Source organism: Pseudopipra pipra, chromosome 29 (genome assembly GCF_036250125.1).
Source record: "Pseudopipra pipra isolate bDixPip1 chromosome 29, bDixPip1.hap1, whole genome shotgun sequence".
NCBI lineage: Eukaryota > Metazoa > Chordata > Aves > Passeriformes > Pipridae > Pseudopipra > Pseudopipra pipra.
The window spans coordinates 1,077,688-1,094,191 of NC_087577.1; the positions used below are offsets into that span (position 1 = coordinate 1,077,688).

The following is a 16,504-nucleotide window of genomic DNA, read 5'->3' on the forward strand; positions in this document are numbered from 1 at the left end:
TATTTTGTCTGCCTCCTGCATGTCCTACAAGTCCGGAACTGTCTGAGTGTGAGACTGAGGTCAGGGCTGAGATTCATGGATCAGAGATGGGTGAGAAAGAGCGAAAAGCAGAGAAAGGGGAAAATAGATTGACCCATCATTGATCAATGGATCGGCTTTACAATGCCACTGTCCATCCCATCCCGGCTTTACAGTCCATCCCATCACTGGACAACACCCTCCACCCCCAATTTCAAGGTGCAGTTTCACCCCAGCACTTTGGAACTAACATGTGCAGAGTCCTGGGCACGTACTTGGATTACTGAGTATTTCCAGAGCTTTTGTGAGTGTTGGTATCCCACTGGCATTCCCATGTGCTCCCTGTTTGTGTTGTGAGCTGTGGGATGCACTGGATTCCTGGGAATACCTGGGACAGGGACACAAGTCGCTGTCTACACCTAATGCAGGGGTTGCCTTTTCCTCCTGTGCCTGTGCAGCCCTGAGCTCCGTGGGTGCCAGCACTGGGATTTGCCATCTCCGTGCCTCAGTTTCCCCTTTTAGCCCAGGTGGGCAGAGCTGGGTCCAGGCAGGGCCGATGGCACAGCGACAGATGAGCTGCCCGGAGCCCCCGGCGCAGTTTGCCGGGACACCACGGGACCTGCCAGTTTATTTAATGACATTTTGCCTCCCGACCGGCCTCGTCCTTCCTCACGTCCTGTTTTCGGTGGCCAGGGCCTGCGGAGCGCCGGCGCGTGGCCAGTGCCAGATGGCACCGTGCTGGTGGCAGCGGGACAGCTCCGTCCTGCCCTTCACATCCAGCGCCCACTCTCTTCCTAAACGCCCTCCAGTGCCAGGGAAGTCACCCTGAAATCACAGGAGGTAACCAGCACACACCTCCCTGCCCCTGGGAGCAGGGACTCGGCTCCAGTCGGGATCCTCAGGCTGTTCTGACAGCGCGACAGTGAGTCACGTTTGTGAGGGATGTGATCGGTGATTCAGAGCTGGAAACATCAACAATTTACATGGAAGGAAGGAGATAGGAGGGAACCCGGCTCCCATTTCCGTGCTGGGAACAGGCGGCCGCATTCCCAGCCTTGGGGTCGGCCCTGGACGCTGCTCCCGCTGGGGTCACTGGGCTGGGGAGGGCTGGGCTGGGGGTGCCCTCCCTGAGCCACAGTCACACCAGTGTGGCCCTCCCTGAGCCACAGTCACACCAGTGTGGCAGGTGACATGGTCTCTGCAGCTCCTCATCCCCATTCCTGTCCTTGTCCCTGTCCCTGTCACTGTTGCCATCCATGCCCATCCCTGTCCCCATCCCTCTCTCCATCCCCATGCCCAGCCCTGTCCATGTCCCCATCGCTGTCCCCATCCCCCTCCTGTGGGCAGCACAAAAAGCCCCTCCAAGGTGTGTTTATGTCTCTCACACAGCCCCTTTGCTCCCCCCTGGCCCCGGGGCTGCAGCTGCTCCCTGTGCTGATCCATATAAACAGTCGCCAAAATCTCACCTTCCTGCAGAGCAGATCAGCAAACTCTCGGTTTATTTACGTCTTTAACACCCCCCACACAGCATTTTGCCTCTGGATATCAAGTGTGAAGCTGCTGCCTGGAAGATGAGTCGAGTTTAATTAGGGCACGCGCTTTTCCGAGCCTCTGACGACGATTACAGGGGTTTTTGTCTGGGAAAGGGGCTGCTGGAGGAGGGATTTATCCCTCTGGAGTGGAGGGGACAGGCTCCTCTGAGGACTGAGCCCCCCTCTGTTGGGGTCCCAGGCTGGCAGAGATCTGAGTCACCTCGGGGGGGCACATATAGGGCAGGGGGAGGTGGGAAAGAGGAGGCTCCTGCCAGAGGCACTCAGGGATGTGACCCCAAGTGGGTCGGGCTGCAGCGTGTCCTGATGGACCTTAAATCCTGCAGGGCAGAGCTGGAGCTGGAGCCCATGATCTGCAGGAGTGTTTGGACTGCACAGAGCTCAAGCCAAATGTGCCTGGAAATCAGGTTGGCTCGGGCTGGACATGCATGAGGGGTGGGCACAGAGTGGGGTGGGCACACAGAGTGGGGTGGGCACACAAACAGGAGGCACCAGGAACTCGGGGTTGAGGGCCAGTTCAGAGCTGAAGTAACTGAGTAAACTCAGCACCTTGGGAGCCCCTGTTGAGAGCTCGAGTCCCATCTGAGATCAGGCACCTTTGTGCCAACCCAACTGCACCCAGTAGTGTCCTAGTATGGATCTACCCAGTACAAACCAGCGCTAACCCAGTGCCCTGACTGGGTCATGGTTGTTCTTAGGGATTCCTTTCTCTGGGGCTTCACAATTCCCACCTCCTCCCCCGTGACCCCCAGCATGGCCGATCCAGGGACAGCCACTCCAGGACGGGACCAGCTCCTGTGGCCTCTGCAGCTGATCTGGGTTATAATCAGGTTTGGACATTGGGTTTTTGTGGGGTTTTTCCTTAAATGAAATCCCTCATCTCCATGTTCCCACTGCCACATTTCCCCTTCCTGCCCAACTTCTCTCCCAGAGGTCCAGGGACATGGAATGGTTTGGGCTGGAGGGACCTCAAAGCTCCCCCAGCCCAGGCTTTGTTTCTCCCCAACAAGAGCTGCCCAGGACCCCTGGGGCCAGGTCCCCTCCCCCCTGAAGGGCTTTGCTCTCTCCCACATCAACAGGACTTAGTTGTGATGCCACGATAATTCCCAGAGATTTAGGAGCTCATTTCATTTGATCTGGCTTGTTAATTCCCAATCAAGTGCTGATTAGAGGCCACGGGGCAGAGCTGGAAACGCACTCACAGGTTCCTCAGTGAGTCCTTGGTGTGGTCCTTGAGGGGGGCAGAAGCTCCTGAGAAGGCTCAGGCTGTAACTGCACCTCGTGGCATTGGGAAAGGGAAACTGGGAATTACTGAACAGACAGATTCGACCAAAATGAGGGATTTAATAGGATTCAACATATACAGACAATGGAGCAGAGCAAAGAGCTCCTGTGCCCACCAGCTGCACCCCCAGAGCTGCTCCCCTGGCCCGGGGCAGGACCGTTGGATTCCTCAGGGACTCATCCCGTGTGTCCCAGTGAAGAGAGGAGCTGCAGGGATTCAAGAGCTTCCCCAGGCTCCCCTCAGGTGACATCCCCAGCTCTGGAGCTGTGAGGGGACAAGGAGGAGCTGCAGGGGGGGGACACGTCGTGGCCAGCTCCAGCTCCAGCTCCAGCTCCAGCACCAGAGGGGGAAGCTCCGGCCGCGGCGCAGGAACATCCAGCTCCGGATGGGCAAGAAGGGATTCCCTCCTTCAGGATTCACCGTCGGCTGCTGGACCTCGGTGGGACCTGGGAGCTCTCGGTGCTCCGGCCACGGAACCCCGCGGCTGTGACCTCCTCCAGGAAGCTGCCGGGAAAGGCTCAGGTCAGTGGGAAAAGGGCCAACTGCCCCCCCACCCTGGGCCTGGCCTCGGGCCTTTGGACCCCACCAGGACCTGCTCCTCAGCCCCAGAGCTGAGACACAGCCCCAGCTACACTGGGACAGGGGCACAGAGGCATGGAATCAGGGAATTGTTTAGGTTGGAAAAGCCCTCTGAGCTCATGGAATTCAGCTGTCAACCCAACACTGCCAAGGCCACCACTGACTGTGTCCCCACGTGCCACATCCACGTGGTTTTGAGCAATTCCAGGGATGGGGGACTCCACCACTGCTCTGGACAGCCCTTTCAGTGAAGGAATTTTCCCCAATATCCAAACTAAACCTCTCCTGGTGCAACTTGGGGCTGTTTCCTCTGGTCCTGTCACTTCTCCATATGCAGTGACAGTGGCAAAGGGGTGACCTGCCCATGACACTGTGATCCAACAACAGGTCACCCCTGCCTGACCCACTCCTGGGGCTGTCCTGGGACAGCTGAAGGCAGGAAACACTAATCCAAGGGTAAATTCCAAGCTCCCAAAGCCAGGAATGCTCCCAGCCAGGAAGATGCTGCCGGAGGACGGTTCCTCTGGCAATGAGACACCACAGCCGTTCCCAGGCTGACTCATCCCCTCAATGTGCTGATCAGGTGATCTCAACAGTAATGCTTAAAAAAAAAAAACAACCAAAAAGGATAAAGAAACACAAACTAGGATATGCCACGAATCCTACAGAAACAGGATTTCCCTAAACTGGGTCTGGAGCAGCTCTTCCTGCCCAGGTTGGGAATCCTGAGGGGTTTGAAAAATAATAAGACCCTCAAATCTCAAGCAAAGCCCTGCACCAAGGCCCAGCTCTGAGCTCCATGGGACACAGCTGGAAGGGGCACAGACAGGACACTGTCCCCTGGCTCCACCTGGCTTTGTGTTCCAGCCCCAGCTCTCTCTCCTCCAGGTTATTTTTAGGCATTGGAGCCAGGCAGAACCGAGCTGAGGCAGGGAATGACTCGCTGGTGTTTTTGGGGAACCTCTCGGTTCTGTGCTGTCCAGAGCAGGTTGTGCACGTGATCAGGGTCCCCTCGGGGTCCCCTCAGGCCTCTCTGAGCACCTTCTGGGTCTGGAGTGTGCCGAGGCAAGAGCCAAAGTGCCACCTGCCCCAGGGGGATGAGCTGCACCACGGCACAAATCCCCCGTGCTGGGGCTGTTCCCAGAACCCCGTGGATCCTGCAGGGCCAGGTGAGGACCCAGCACAGGTACCTGCAGGTAACTCCATGGATGCTCCACCTGACCAGGGCCCAGAGATCAAACCCCCAGGAGGAACAAACCCGCTCCCAGCTCCGCTCCCACCCCTCCAGAGCGAGGAGGGTCCCCACGAGGCTCCGGTGCCGCCGCGGCGCCGTAACTGGGTAACTGGGTCAGGCTCCACATCCCGGGATTAGTCCCAGCAGGTTTGGGCTCAACCTGCCCGGGATGAGTCAGCCCCAGCGCCAGATGTTCCTCCTGCTCCCAGGCATCCCTTTTTAGCCGATTATTGATCCTTTGTAACCCTTTCTCCTCCGAACCCTGCGGAACTGCTTTGGGATCGCCAGGAGCAGGGCTCGGATCCCCAGGAGCAGAGCGGATTCTCCCTCCCCTGGGCCACCCCCCGGGTGCCCACAGATGTTGGTCCCAGTTCCAGTGGGGCCGTAGGAACAATGGAGCCCGGGATTAGGCGCTTACATGGCTGCTCGGCGCATTAACACCCAAATCCCCTTGTTTCTGGTGACATATCCGCCCTAATCCCGCAGGAATCAGGAAGGCCATGGATTACAGGAGGGGTTGGGGCACACTAAAATATGGGTTCCCTCACATCAGACACCTCAGGGATGTGCTGAGATTTCCCTGATCCTCAGGCACTGTGCTGGAATTGTGGGGAACAGTGGACAGGAGACATTTTTGTTGTCCTTCCATCCTTAGGGAAACCCTATCCCAGAGAAAATGAATCATTTGGAGCAGGGCTGTTTAAGAACAGGCCTCTGCCATCCTTCCCCAGAGCTCCCAGGCAGGGCCCAGCTGGATCCAGCCCTTCCATAGGACCAGCCTTTTAGTTTTTGGGGTTTTTTCCCTCCCCACTTCGTTCTTTGAAATGCAAATTTGGATACAGAATCCCAGTTTTTCTGTAAATAATTCGGGGACTGTGCCGAGACGTGGTGGAGCCCAGACCAGCCCAGGTGGCTCCTGGCAGCACAAATCCAAGTGGAGCCCATGATGGAGCTGCAGATCCTGAGCTTCAGCAGCAGCTCAGGGGTTTCCCACCATCCCACACTGAGCTGAAGGAAGGGCACAGGGAATCTGGAGGGAATTCCTGCTCCCCTGCCTGGCCAGCAGCGAGCTGTGCCAATGGGAAACAATGCCCAGTGTGGCCTCAATTCTCCCCTGCACCCAAAGTGAGTAATTTGGGTTCAGGAAAAACTATTTGTATTTATAAACCAGACGCTTCCCACCAGGAATTCCATACCAGGAGGGACCTCTGCCCACCTCCAGCAAGGCAGCTGCACGTTCAGTCAGTGCTGAATTCTGCTCTGGCTTCCCGAGTGTGTGGGGAATTACAGGCAGGAAAAACTCTAGGGAATAAACTCTACTTCCCTGCCCTGGAACTCAGGGAAAGGCAGGTTAAAGCTCCAGGCAGGTGATCTGTCCCTGAGCCACCACGAGCAGATCTGGGCACGGAGCACTGACCCCCCATTTCCGTGTGCTATCACCCGGTGGGGATCCCGAATTCCTGCCGTGCCAGCAGCTCTGCAGGCAGGATCCCCGGTGGGGTGGGTTTTACCTCCTGGTGTTGTGGATGGTGGTGCCGCCCAGGACGATGCGGACGCCGGGGTTGGAGCGGTTCAGGTTGTACACGGCCAGCGCCTCCTCGTACGTGGCCCCTCCGATGAGGAACACGACGATGTCCTGGGGCCTGGGACAAAGGCACAAATCATGGAGTGCTTGGGGCTGGAGGGACCTTAAAGCTCGTCTTGTTCACCAGGTGGAAGCCCCATCCAACCTGGCCTTGAACGCTTCCTGGGATGGGGAACACTGAGGAACACCCAGCCAATACTGAGCCAGGATTAGACAAAACCAAGGATAAATCCTGCCCTGGAGGCAGCGATCCGTGATCCTCACGGTGCCTCTCCCAGACCTCGTGTCACCTCTGGGATCTGCTGGGCTCAGGGCCGACAACAACCATTAAATCCCACAAAACCTCATCTCCCCCGAACTTTCACCCCTGGCCCTGAGCAGCCTCCAGTAGCAGCACCCGGATCCCTGTGGATCCACCCCCCCATGTTTAATGCATGATTCAGGCTCCGCTGCAGCTGGGAAATCACAATCGATTCCGGAGTCAGGCGAGGACACGGCGCTGCCTCGGAGCTCCCGGGCTCGGGGTGAAGGGCACGGAGCAGCTCGTTTGGGGCTGGATTTGTGCCTCAGTTCACCAGGGCAGCCGGTGTGTCCCAGTGCCAGGGGCCCCAGGTGTATCCCAGTGCAGGCTCTGCCCAACCAGCCCCATGTACCTGTCCCGGAGCATGTTGGGGCCCAGGTAGGGATATTGGCTGTCCTTGAGCTTTCCTTTGATGAGCTGGTCCAGCGTTTCCTGGAGCAGGGGCTGGTGCTGTGTGTACACATTCTCAATGCCCTGTGGTGGGAGGGAAGCTCTTTAGGAACTGGGAGAGCAAGGAGGGAGGAGGAATCAGCGGAGGCACCGCATCACCTGACAACCCAGCAGGTGTCACCCCTGAATTTGGGATTTGAGGCTCTTCAGCAACCCACTCCCACTGTCCTCAATGGAATCAAGCCCTGAAGCCACTGTCCTCCCTGTGAAATCCCAGCCCCAAGCCAGCACATTCCTGCCAGCCCCGCTCCTGCTCTGGCTGCAGTTTTGGCTAAAACTGTCCCTTTTCCCCCCGAGGCACCTCAGTACCTTCAGGCCTTTGAGGAACTGCTTAGTGATGGCCACGGCATCCTTGGGGCCAAACAGGTCACTGCCCCGGACCCGCTTCCCTCCGTACTCCACCACGGCCGACACCAGCTGTGCGGGGAGAGGGCAGGAGCCGTCAGCCCGGGAACTCCTCACTGGGCTCTGGGGCTCACGGGGCTCAGGGACACGGAGCCAGGGAGGTGATCCCAGTGGCACTGCACACAGAGGTGAGGGGGTGGAGCAGCAGCACCCCCACATCCCCCCGCCTGCCCCGACCCTCCTGCACGAGGAGAGGCCTCGTCTCCATCGCCCGCAGCAGCTCCTCCACACGAGGTGACATCATCCTGCTCCTCCACCTCCTCCCCAGCTGCTCCTGGCGCTGCCGCCCGCTCCCTTCCCACCAGCTCCTCTCCATTCCCAGCCCTTCGCTGCAGCCACTGCCTATGCAGGAGCTGGGGAAAGGGGGAAGAGGAGAAGGAGAGAGGATGCACATCCCAGGCCTGTGCATGTGCCACACTCCCCTCCCAGCAGACTCTTGCCATCCCCGCTTTATTCAATCCTTCATCACACCACAGACCAGAGGGCGGAAGGGCCCTCTGGAGATCACCCCGTCCAACCCCCAGTATCCCTGATGGCACCACTCATTCAAAAAGCCCTTTAAAGCCACACCTGCAGGTCCCTCCCTGAGCCGAGCTCGGGGCTCTGCACAACAACCTGCCCCGGGCTGACCCGGAGCGGGCAGGTTACCCCCCAGAGAGCAGCGACTCCCCCCACCCCGTGCCCCCCGTGCCCCTTCCCCGGGGTTACCTTGCGGTACCTGTCGGTGCCGCCGCGGGCGCGCAGCTCGTCCAGCAGTGCCGGGAGGCCGTTGCTGGCGTGGCGCTCGTAGCGCAGCGCGTAGAGCATCACCAGCCGCGCCGCGTCCAGCTCCGACACCCGCGGGCTCTGCAGCACCCGCCGCACGCTCTGCGGGGACACGGGGACACCTCAGCGGGGGCCAGGCCGGGCTGCTCCGGAGCCCAGGGCCTGAGGGGCACGGAACCAGACCGGTATCGCTGCCTGGGGGATGTGGAACTGGACTGATGTCACTGCCTGAGGGACATGGAACCAGACCGGTATCGCTGCCTGAGGGATGTGGAACCGAACTGGTGTCACTGCCTGAGGGACATGGAACCGGACTGGTCTCACTGGTATCACTACCTGAGGGACACAGAACCAGACTCGTATCACTGGTATCACTGCCTGAGGGACATGGAACCACACTGGTGTCATTGGTATCACTGCCTGAGGAACACTAATTAGACTGGTCTCACTGGTGTCACTGCCTTAGGGACACTAATCAGACTGGTGTCACCGGTATCACTGCCTGAGCGACATGGAACAGACTGGTCTCACTGGTGTCACTGCTTGAGGGACACTTATCAGACTGGTCTCACTGGTGTCACTGCCTTAGGGACACTAATCAGACTGGTGTCACTGGTGTCCCTGCAGGAGGGGGAGGTCAGCAGGCACTTCCAGACACCTCCAAGCTCTGCCCAGCCCTTTCTGGCTCGAGTGGAGCCACACGTGGCCCACAGGTTCGACCACTACACTGGCTCAAAAAAACCTCTCAGGTAACCCCTCCAATTCCATTTCCTTTTTGGAAGGTGCATGACAGAAGCATTAAAGTCTCAGCAAGCCTTTGGATGTGAGATGTGGAGGAGCAAATTGCACATTTGGAAGCAAAGGAGGGAAGGAACTGAAGCATGGAAAGAAATCCCAGCTGGAGGGAAGAGCAAGGATCTCAGTTATCACTCCTGATCCGCTGCTGGATTCACCACCCTGGCTCAGCTGTTTGCTGGGATCTGTCTGACTAATGCTGACTAGTTACAAAAACAGAGGACAAAATCCTGGCCTGTAAGGAGGATCAGCAGGAACTTCACCCTTCAAGTTCAGGAATTCACCTGTGAGGGGAGGGATGGAGCCCCAGGGAGGTTCCTGTGCTGGCAGTGCCAGGATCAGCGGGAAGTGAGGAGAACAGAACAGCCATTGTCCACGGGAGGAGCTGGGATTCCAACCCTCTGTTCAGCTCCCAGGGCTCCTGCACTGTGTCAGGGTTAATGAGAGCCCAGGGGAGGAATAACCCAAATGTCCTGGACTGGGGGGCCCGAGGCCACCAGAGACCGAGCAATCCTTGATGTGACATCAGGGGAGAACAATTCCACCCTTATTCCAGGCTCTGGCTGGTTGCTCCTTGTCCCGTGGCCTTGCCCTTCTCGCTGCCATGGGGAGCCGCAGCAGGGACAGCCGGGGGCAGGGTGGCTGCAGGGACAAAGATCCCACTTCCATGGGTTTCCATTCATTTCCAAGCTGCTGCAAGTTTTCCAGCGGCCTCGGTTTGTTGGAAGTACAACAGGGCCCTTCAGGCACAGGGCTGGGGAAAGGAACTGAGGCAGCTTTCTGCTCTAAAAAACTGCAGAAACACTGAGTTTGTGCAGACCAGGATGAAGGTGACCCCAGGAATCCCAGGATTCACCTGCCAGGGCAGGGCTGACCCGCCGGTGTCTCCATCCAGCTCCCAGCACTGCCACATCCCCCCCGAACCCGGAGCTGGTGATGTGACAGCGCTGTCACATAATGGAGGAACGCCGGAGAGTGGGATGTAAGGACAGGATTTGCCAAGATGCTTCTCAAGCCAGTTATTAACGATGACTCATCCCCATCTGAGCTGAGCAGGGAGGAGCAATTCCACATCCAGTGTCCCACCCCGCAGGACACAGAACTCCCACCCCCAGGGGAGCGACGGGATCAAAGCCCCGGAGCCAGGGCTGGGATGGAGTACCTGGAGGGCGCTGGAATGGTCACTCTGGCAGGCCAGCTCCTGCTCCACCTCCGACACTTCCAGCAGGTTCCGCTCAGCGACGAGCCGGGACAGCTCCCCCACCACCGTCACGTGCTTGGACACCGTCCCCGACATCTTCTTGAACTGAGGGTAGTTCTCCACAAAGGCCTGTGAGGGGGGAAACCAAGACAGTGGGTGCTTCCAGGGAACAGCAGGAGACAGAAGGTGGGTGCAGCCAGCCATAGACTGCATAAATTCACAGCAATCCAAGCCCTGTGTGTGGAGGATTGGGCACCTTGATCCCAGGAGCCCATAGGATTTCTCCCATTACCCGGAGACTTCTGGTAGGGATGTACTTTTTATTTACTCCTAAAATTAAAGGATACAGAAAGTACCTCCAAAGAGAGTTCCAGATTCCTTACACCCTGAGCAATGGCCAATGTAACAGCCCGTGCTCTGAGCTGTGCCCCAGGACCCAGCTGGGATGGGCTTTGTCCGTACCTTCATATCAGCGATGGATTCCAGCTTCTGCTGCTCCTTCGGCTTCCTCCTCTGGAAATCCTCCATCAGGTTCTTGATGTTGGTGCCAATCTCGGCGAAGTTCAGGTACATGTTCTGCACGGACAAGGCGGGGAGCACAGGGAAAGAGTCTTTAGGAGCTGGGAGAAAGCGGCCCCTGTGCTCAAGGCACATCCCCCCAAACCCGCAGCTCTGCACTTGGCTTTGAAATAAAACCATAAACAGGAGACCTGATCTTCTCTCAGGTGTCAGTGGTGCAGCTCAGTGATGTTCACCACTGGCACATTGATGCTCAAAGTCATCGGGAAGTTCCTTTCCCAAAACACGGACGGGACGTGACCCCCAGACCCAGCTGCTCGTGGAGACCCTCCAGGACACCTACATTGGCGTAGAACTCGTCGTTCTCAGCTGACAGGACGACCTCCCGCAGGTCCTTGCTGATCCCCGGCACCCGGGACAGGTCGATGCGGTTGTTGTTGATCCCCAGCAGCTCGTGGACCATGGCCTGGTACGTCCACTGCCAGGGGACAGAGGAAGGCAGAGGGGTGACCTTGGGGAGGCACAGCACTGGGAAATCAATGGATTTCAGCTGAACCCAACCAAAGCTGCTCCCACTCCCCCAGGACACACGGACAGCCCAGGTGTGTGTCCCTGGAACCAGCCAGGAGGTTACAATGAGAAATAAACTCATTGTAAATAACGGTAAATATCACTGGGAAATAATCAGATGGAGAGAGAGCACAGAGGGATTTCACAGGGCATGGGGGTGGGAGGCAACACTTTTCTCTCCCACATCCAACTCGTGCCCGGCCAGGGGGAGAACTCCCATCCCTGCCCCAGCCTGGCACACCTGGGTGTGGCTCACCTGGTTCAGGAGCGGGGTGATGGCGTCGTCGGAGCGGTCCAGGATCAGGAGCAGGGGAGGGACCTCGGTGCGGCGGAAGTCGAACAGCTCGTACTCCTTCGTGATCACTTGCTGTGGAGAAACGGGAAAAGTCCCACTGGAACACCTGGAGAACGATCCCTCTCAGTGTGGATACGGGTACGGAGGGAAGGGCGGGTGAAACCCCGGCCTGCACTGCCAGGGAGGAGCTGGGGGCCCAGGAATGCAGCTCTCCAGAGGCTGTTTTGGGAGCAGAGAGGGATGTGACCTGCTGGGCCACAAAGGAAATGATGGAATTCACAAGAATTGACTGGAAATGGGTTGAAAACCCAAACTAGCCAAAACTGAATATCCCCCAAAGGGAGGACGTGCTGTGGCCGTGGGCTCCCCTCACCTTCACACACTCGGCCAAGCGCTTCGCCGGCTCCGAGGAGAGCTGGTACCGGATCATGGGGCACTTCTTCAGGGACAGCAGCAGAGCAGTGAGCCCCTGGGTTGTCCTGGCCAGCTGAGCTGGGTCCCAGCTGCGGCCCTGGAAGGAAAGGCTGTGCCTCATATGGATGCACTGGCCCCAAACTTCCTCACATCCTTGTTCCTAAGTCCTAAAGTCTCACAGGAAACCACGGCTGGGCTGGAGGAGCAGGTACCCCCAGGGCCAAGCCTGGGCTCCCTGGTGTTCCTCTCCTTGCCAAGGACCATTGCCTCCCTCTCATGGCCCCTCCAGCAGCTCCCCATCGCCCCAGTTTGTGGTGGCTACTGGTGTGTTACCCAATCCAAGGAGAACTCGCCGTGTTCCTACCCGGCAGCAGCCCAGGAGGTTGAGGGAGAAGACGTGTGGGTTCACCGCGATGTAGTCACCGTAGAATTCCTGGTGGGGGAGCAGGACAGTGTGTGTCACCACCCAGAGCCCTGTTCCAGCACTGGCACCAACACCCAACCCCAATCACGGGCCTTTGTGTCCATCCTTCCTCCCACCCAGGCTGGTTGGGAACAAGAGCCCTGCTGCTCCCCCAGTGTCTGTGAGCCTGGACCTTCCCTTTGCTTTTGGATCTACCTAAACCATCCAAACTTCACCTGGACTTCAGCCACGACCTCCTGCTCGTCAGCCTCGGCCAAGGCCTTCACGTCGCTCTTGCTGATGACGTTGCTGAAATCTGGGAGGAAACAGCAAAGGGATGGTTGGGATCCAGGCAGACCCCGTGGGACAGCACGGCTGGATCCCCTCCAGAGCGGGAGCAAATCCCCCAGAGACCCTCTGACCCTGCACGTGCAGGTGCTGGAATCCTGAGCCACCTGCCAGGGATGCTCAGAGCTCATCCCCTGCCCCTCTCCCCGGCGCCCGGCCCTGCCGCGTCCCGCGGAGCCGCGATGACATCTAGAGGCCACTTCACCCAATTCCCAGGATCCCACCGACTGATTCCAGGGCTGGAGGACTGGACTTCAACCCAAAACCAGCTGGAGTCGTTCTGCTTCATTCCCAAACCCACGGAACATGCTGTGAGATGAGCAGGACACGTGGGAAGCACCTGCCTGATACACCCAGCATGGGAAGGTGCTGTGTGATCCACACTGGGATGTGGAGCCTGTCCCACCCACGCTGGGATGTGGAGCCTGTCCCAGATTATGGACCCTCAGGACCCCCAGATGGTTTGTACTCACAGATGAAGTAGACGCTGTACTTGGGCCTCCGCAGCTCCTGCACCAGGAGCTCCACGTTCTCCTGGATGGAAACAGCAGCGAGGAGAGCGGAGTTAAGGAATATGGAATCGTGGAAGTGTTAAGGTTGGAAAAGCCTCTGAGATCCTGCAGTTTGGCAACCCCACAGCACTGCTAAAGCCACCACTGCCCCGTGTCCCCAAGTGCCACGTCCACGCATTTTTAAACATCGCCAGGGATGGAGGGGACTCCACCACTGCCCTGGGCAGCCTGTGCCGGGGCTGGACAGCCCTTTCCACGAAGGAGTTTTCCCCACCCCACCCCCTCAGCACAATTTGAGGCCGTTTCCTCTTGTCCTGCTGTTCCCAGGGAGAAGAGCCCGACCCCCACCCTGGTGAGTGCGGGGACCCCCGGGCAGGGTGGGGGGCGGTGGGGGTCGGTACCTTGGTGGGCCGCAGGAAGCAAATGGCCTTGAGGTGCTTCATGGGCTCCCTGTTGGGCGAGTCGAGGCGCTCGAAGAGATAAACCTCGCGCTGCAGGATCTCGGACTGGGTGTACACCACGCTCACGGCGCCGGTCTGCGGGCGGCACGTTGGGGGACATCGCCCGTCACCGCGGCCCCGGGCCCGGCGCTCCCGGCCCCGCCGCCCCCCGCGCTCCGGGCCCGCCGCTCACCGTCTCCCGGTCCATCAGCAGCACCTTCATGCCAGGGCCGCTGTCCTCGATCATCTTGGACACGTACTGCCGGACCGCCAGCACCGCGTTCATCTTGGCGGGGCCGCCCGGCTGCCCCCGGCGCCGCTCCGCGACCCCCGGCCCCGCTTCGGCTCCGCCCGGGCCCTCTTCGGCTCTTCCCGTTCTCGCTTCGGCCCTACTTCGGCTCCGCCCGGCCTCGCTTCGGTTCCTTTCGTCTCCCCCCGGCCCCGCCCGGCACCGCTGCCTCCTGGGAGTTGTAGTCCGGCCGCGGGAGCGGCCCCCGCCCGCAGCCCCCACCGGCCCCGCCGCCCCTCGGGGCGGTCCCGCAGCCCCGGCCCGGGTCCTTCGCCCGTCCCAGGGCCCGAGTGCACCCAGGTGGTGGAAATAGTCCGGGAGAGTGAAGCAGTTTGAGACTGAACTCACCCAAACTCACCCCAGACCCACCTAAACCCACCCAAACCCACCCCAAATTCATCCAACCTCCACCTAAACCTACCCCAAAACAGCCCAAACCCACTCAGTCCAACCCCAAATCCACTCCTAATGTACCCAAGCCCACCCCAAATTCCCCGAATGGTCCCCAAACCCACCCAAACTCACTCCACCGCACCTCAAATGCCCCCAGACTCACCCCATCTCACCCCAAGCCCACCCCAAGCCCCCAGGAGCGCTCAGTGCATCCCAGGAGGGTTTTCTGGGGTTCCCAAGGACAAGGATGGGACTCAGGCTCACTGAACATGAGGCAAAGCTGCTCGGGGGGCCTGGGGGGTGGGCGAGGGGTGGGCAATGCCAGGGCTCCAGGACCAGCCCGGTCCCGTTAATCCCTGGAGCAGGGCAGTGGGATTAGTGCTATTCCCGGTGGGACAGAGCTGACCCGGGGCCGGACACTCCCCCACTGCCGGGGCCCTATTTATAGCGGGGGGATAATGATTAATTAATGATTACGTCCTGCCTTTCACTTCCAATTAAGCAGCTCCCCTTTTCCTCGACTCCTTCGTCATCTTTAATCCTTCCATTTCCTGCCCAGATCCCGTTTTACTTTTCATTTCCAAACACTTTGGGTGTCCTGCCCTGGAGGCCGGGGAGTTCTGCACACATGGATCTTCATACAACCCCCAAAGGTTTGGGTGGTTTAAATAAGGATTTAGCTAAAAAAAAATTCAATTCCAGCATTTTATTTCTTATATTTTTTATTTTTCACCTGACTTGGTTTCCTATATCCAAACTGACTTCCTATGGAATGTGTGGGTGCTCACAGGCAAAGGATGCAGACAATAATGGCAAATGGAATAAACCACTGGGATTATTTTTAAATTTAATTACATCCAATTGTTTTCTGGCCTTGTTTGGCTGTTAAATAATTCAGTGCCTGTAAAATGCTTGTTTAGTTACTGTCCAGTTTCCTTGGAAATGCTTTTGGATGAGGTCAGTGAGGGTTTTATTTGTGAACTAGCCAAACCCAGGGTGTCGTCTCCTCCTTAAATCCATCTTTGTCCTTGTCCTTAGGGAAGACAAACCCCTTCTTGTGCCATTTTGAGGAAGTGAATGGCAAACCAAAACCCTGAGGCTTCTTGGTGGGATGTTTATCCCTGGTTTGCAGGTGAAACATTTAAAACAACCTTTATTCCGAGGAAATTTTACACTTTTCCTTCCCCATGGGCTGATTTGGGGCAGTGGAAGAGCAGTTTCATGTCCCGTGAGAGGTTGGAATCGTGGAATTGTTTAGGCCAGAAAAGACCTGTTCATTTGCTATCATTTCTGATTTAAATTTTCCTTAAGAGTTGATTCAAACATTATTTGCATAAATCCAGCTGATTTAACCTCCCCTGTAACTGCCCTGGGCCCGTCACCGTCGGAGCAGCTCGAGGACAGACGTCGGTCCCTAAGTTGAGGCAATAGGATTGTCTGGGATTACAGCACTGCTATTTTAAGGGATTGAATTCCATCACAATTAGTTAAAAAGCAGCTGATTCCTCACTCCCGATTCCAAGGAGAAATGGCCACAGCAGCCTGTGCTTCCCAGGACATCCCCCAGCACCACCTGAGTGGCCTGGGAACATCCCAGCCTTTCCCTGTTCTCCCACTCCGACACAACTCATGTCCCAGGTGCCTCCTGCCACCGTGTGCAAGTCTCCTGGGAAAAAGTGCTCCATGAAAAGAGGCTCCTGGCAGTAAAATAAGGCCTGGATGGGTTTCCAGCTTTGGAGATGAGGAGTCACGAGGGGCTTCACCTCACCTCGTTATTGTTTTATAATCTAATTGTGCTAAACGGTGAGAGGGGGAGAAAAAAACCCAAATAAACACGGGAAGGCCCGTTTGGGTCCAGAACCTCATCCTTTTGGAAGTGGCATCCCCGGGCAGCAGGGCCACAGGGGGTGCTGGGGACAAACCCTGCAGCCTGTGGGGACAAACCTCGCACATCCCGTCCCTTCTGTGCTGGACAATTCCTGCCCGGACACACAAACCAACCCTTTGTGTGGGACACAAACAAGGGCGGGCTCCTGGCAGGACACAAAGGCAGGATTGAGCTCCGGGATCAGCTGAGCCCTGCTCATGACAGGCCCTGTTTGCCACTGGTGGCCACGGGGGCTCTCCCACCTGTGCTTTTCCTAAGGGAAAAC

The 16,504-nt window shown here is 58.0% G+C and overlaps 1 protein-coding gene across 1 annotated transcript; it reads right to left on the reverse strand.

The window, feature by feature from the left end:
* Positions 1 to 2,892: 2,892 nt before the first annotated feature.
* Positions 2,893 to 14,108, reverse strand: VPS45 (vacuolar protein sorting 45 homolog). The gene is made up of 15 exons (XM_064638660.1): positions 13,863 to 14,108; positions 13,631 to 13,765; positions 13,191 to 13,251; positions 12,606 to 12,685; positions 12,331 to 12,399; positions 11,926 to 12,063; positions 11,514 to 11,624; positions 11,031 to 11,165; positions 10,631 to 10,744; positions 10,130 to 10,297; positions 8,116 to 8,274; positions 7,312 to 7,419; positions 6,905 to 7,026; positions 6,178 to 6,309; positions 2,893 to 3,357 (listed from the first exon to the last, which is right to left on the reverse strand). Exons 1-15 carry the CDS (start codon positions 13,953 to 13,955, stop codon positions 3,270 to 3,272), a joined length of 1,713 nt encoding a protein of 570 aa, XP_064494730.1. The 5' UTR covers positions 13,956 to 14,108; the 3' UTR covers positions 2,893 to 3,269.
* Between the last annotated feature and the right edge of the window lie 2,396 nt (positions 14,109 to 16,504).

Coding starts and splice junctions, on each gene's coding strand:
- VPS45 (XM_064638660.1), bottom strand. CDS start 13,955: ATGAACGCGGTGCTGGCGGTCCGGCAGTACGTGTCCAAGATGATCGAG. Junction 13,766..13,862: donor TGCTGATGGACCGGGAGACG/GTGAGCGGCGGG, acceptor TGCCGCCCGCAG/ACCGGCGCCGTGAGCGTGGT. Junction 3,358..6,177: donor ACCATCCACAACACCAGGAG/GTAAAACCCACC, acceptor CTTTCCCGGCAG/CTTCCTGGAGGAGGTCACAG.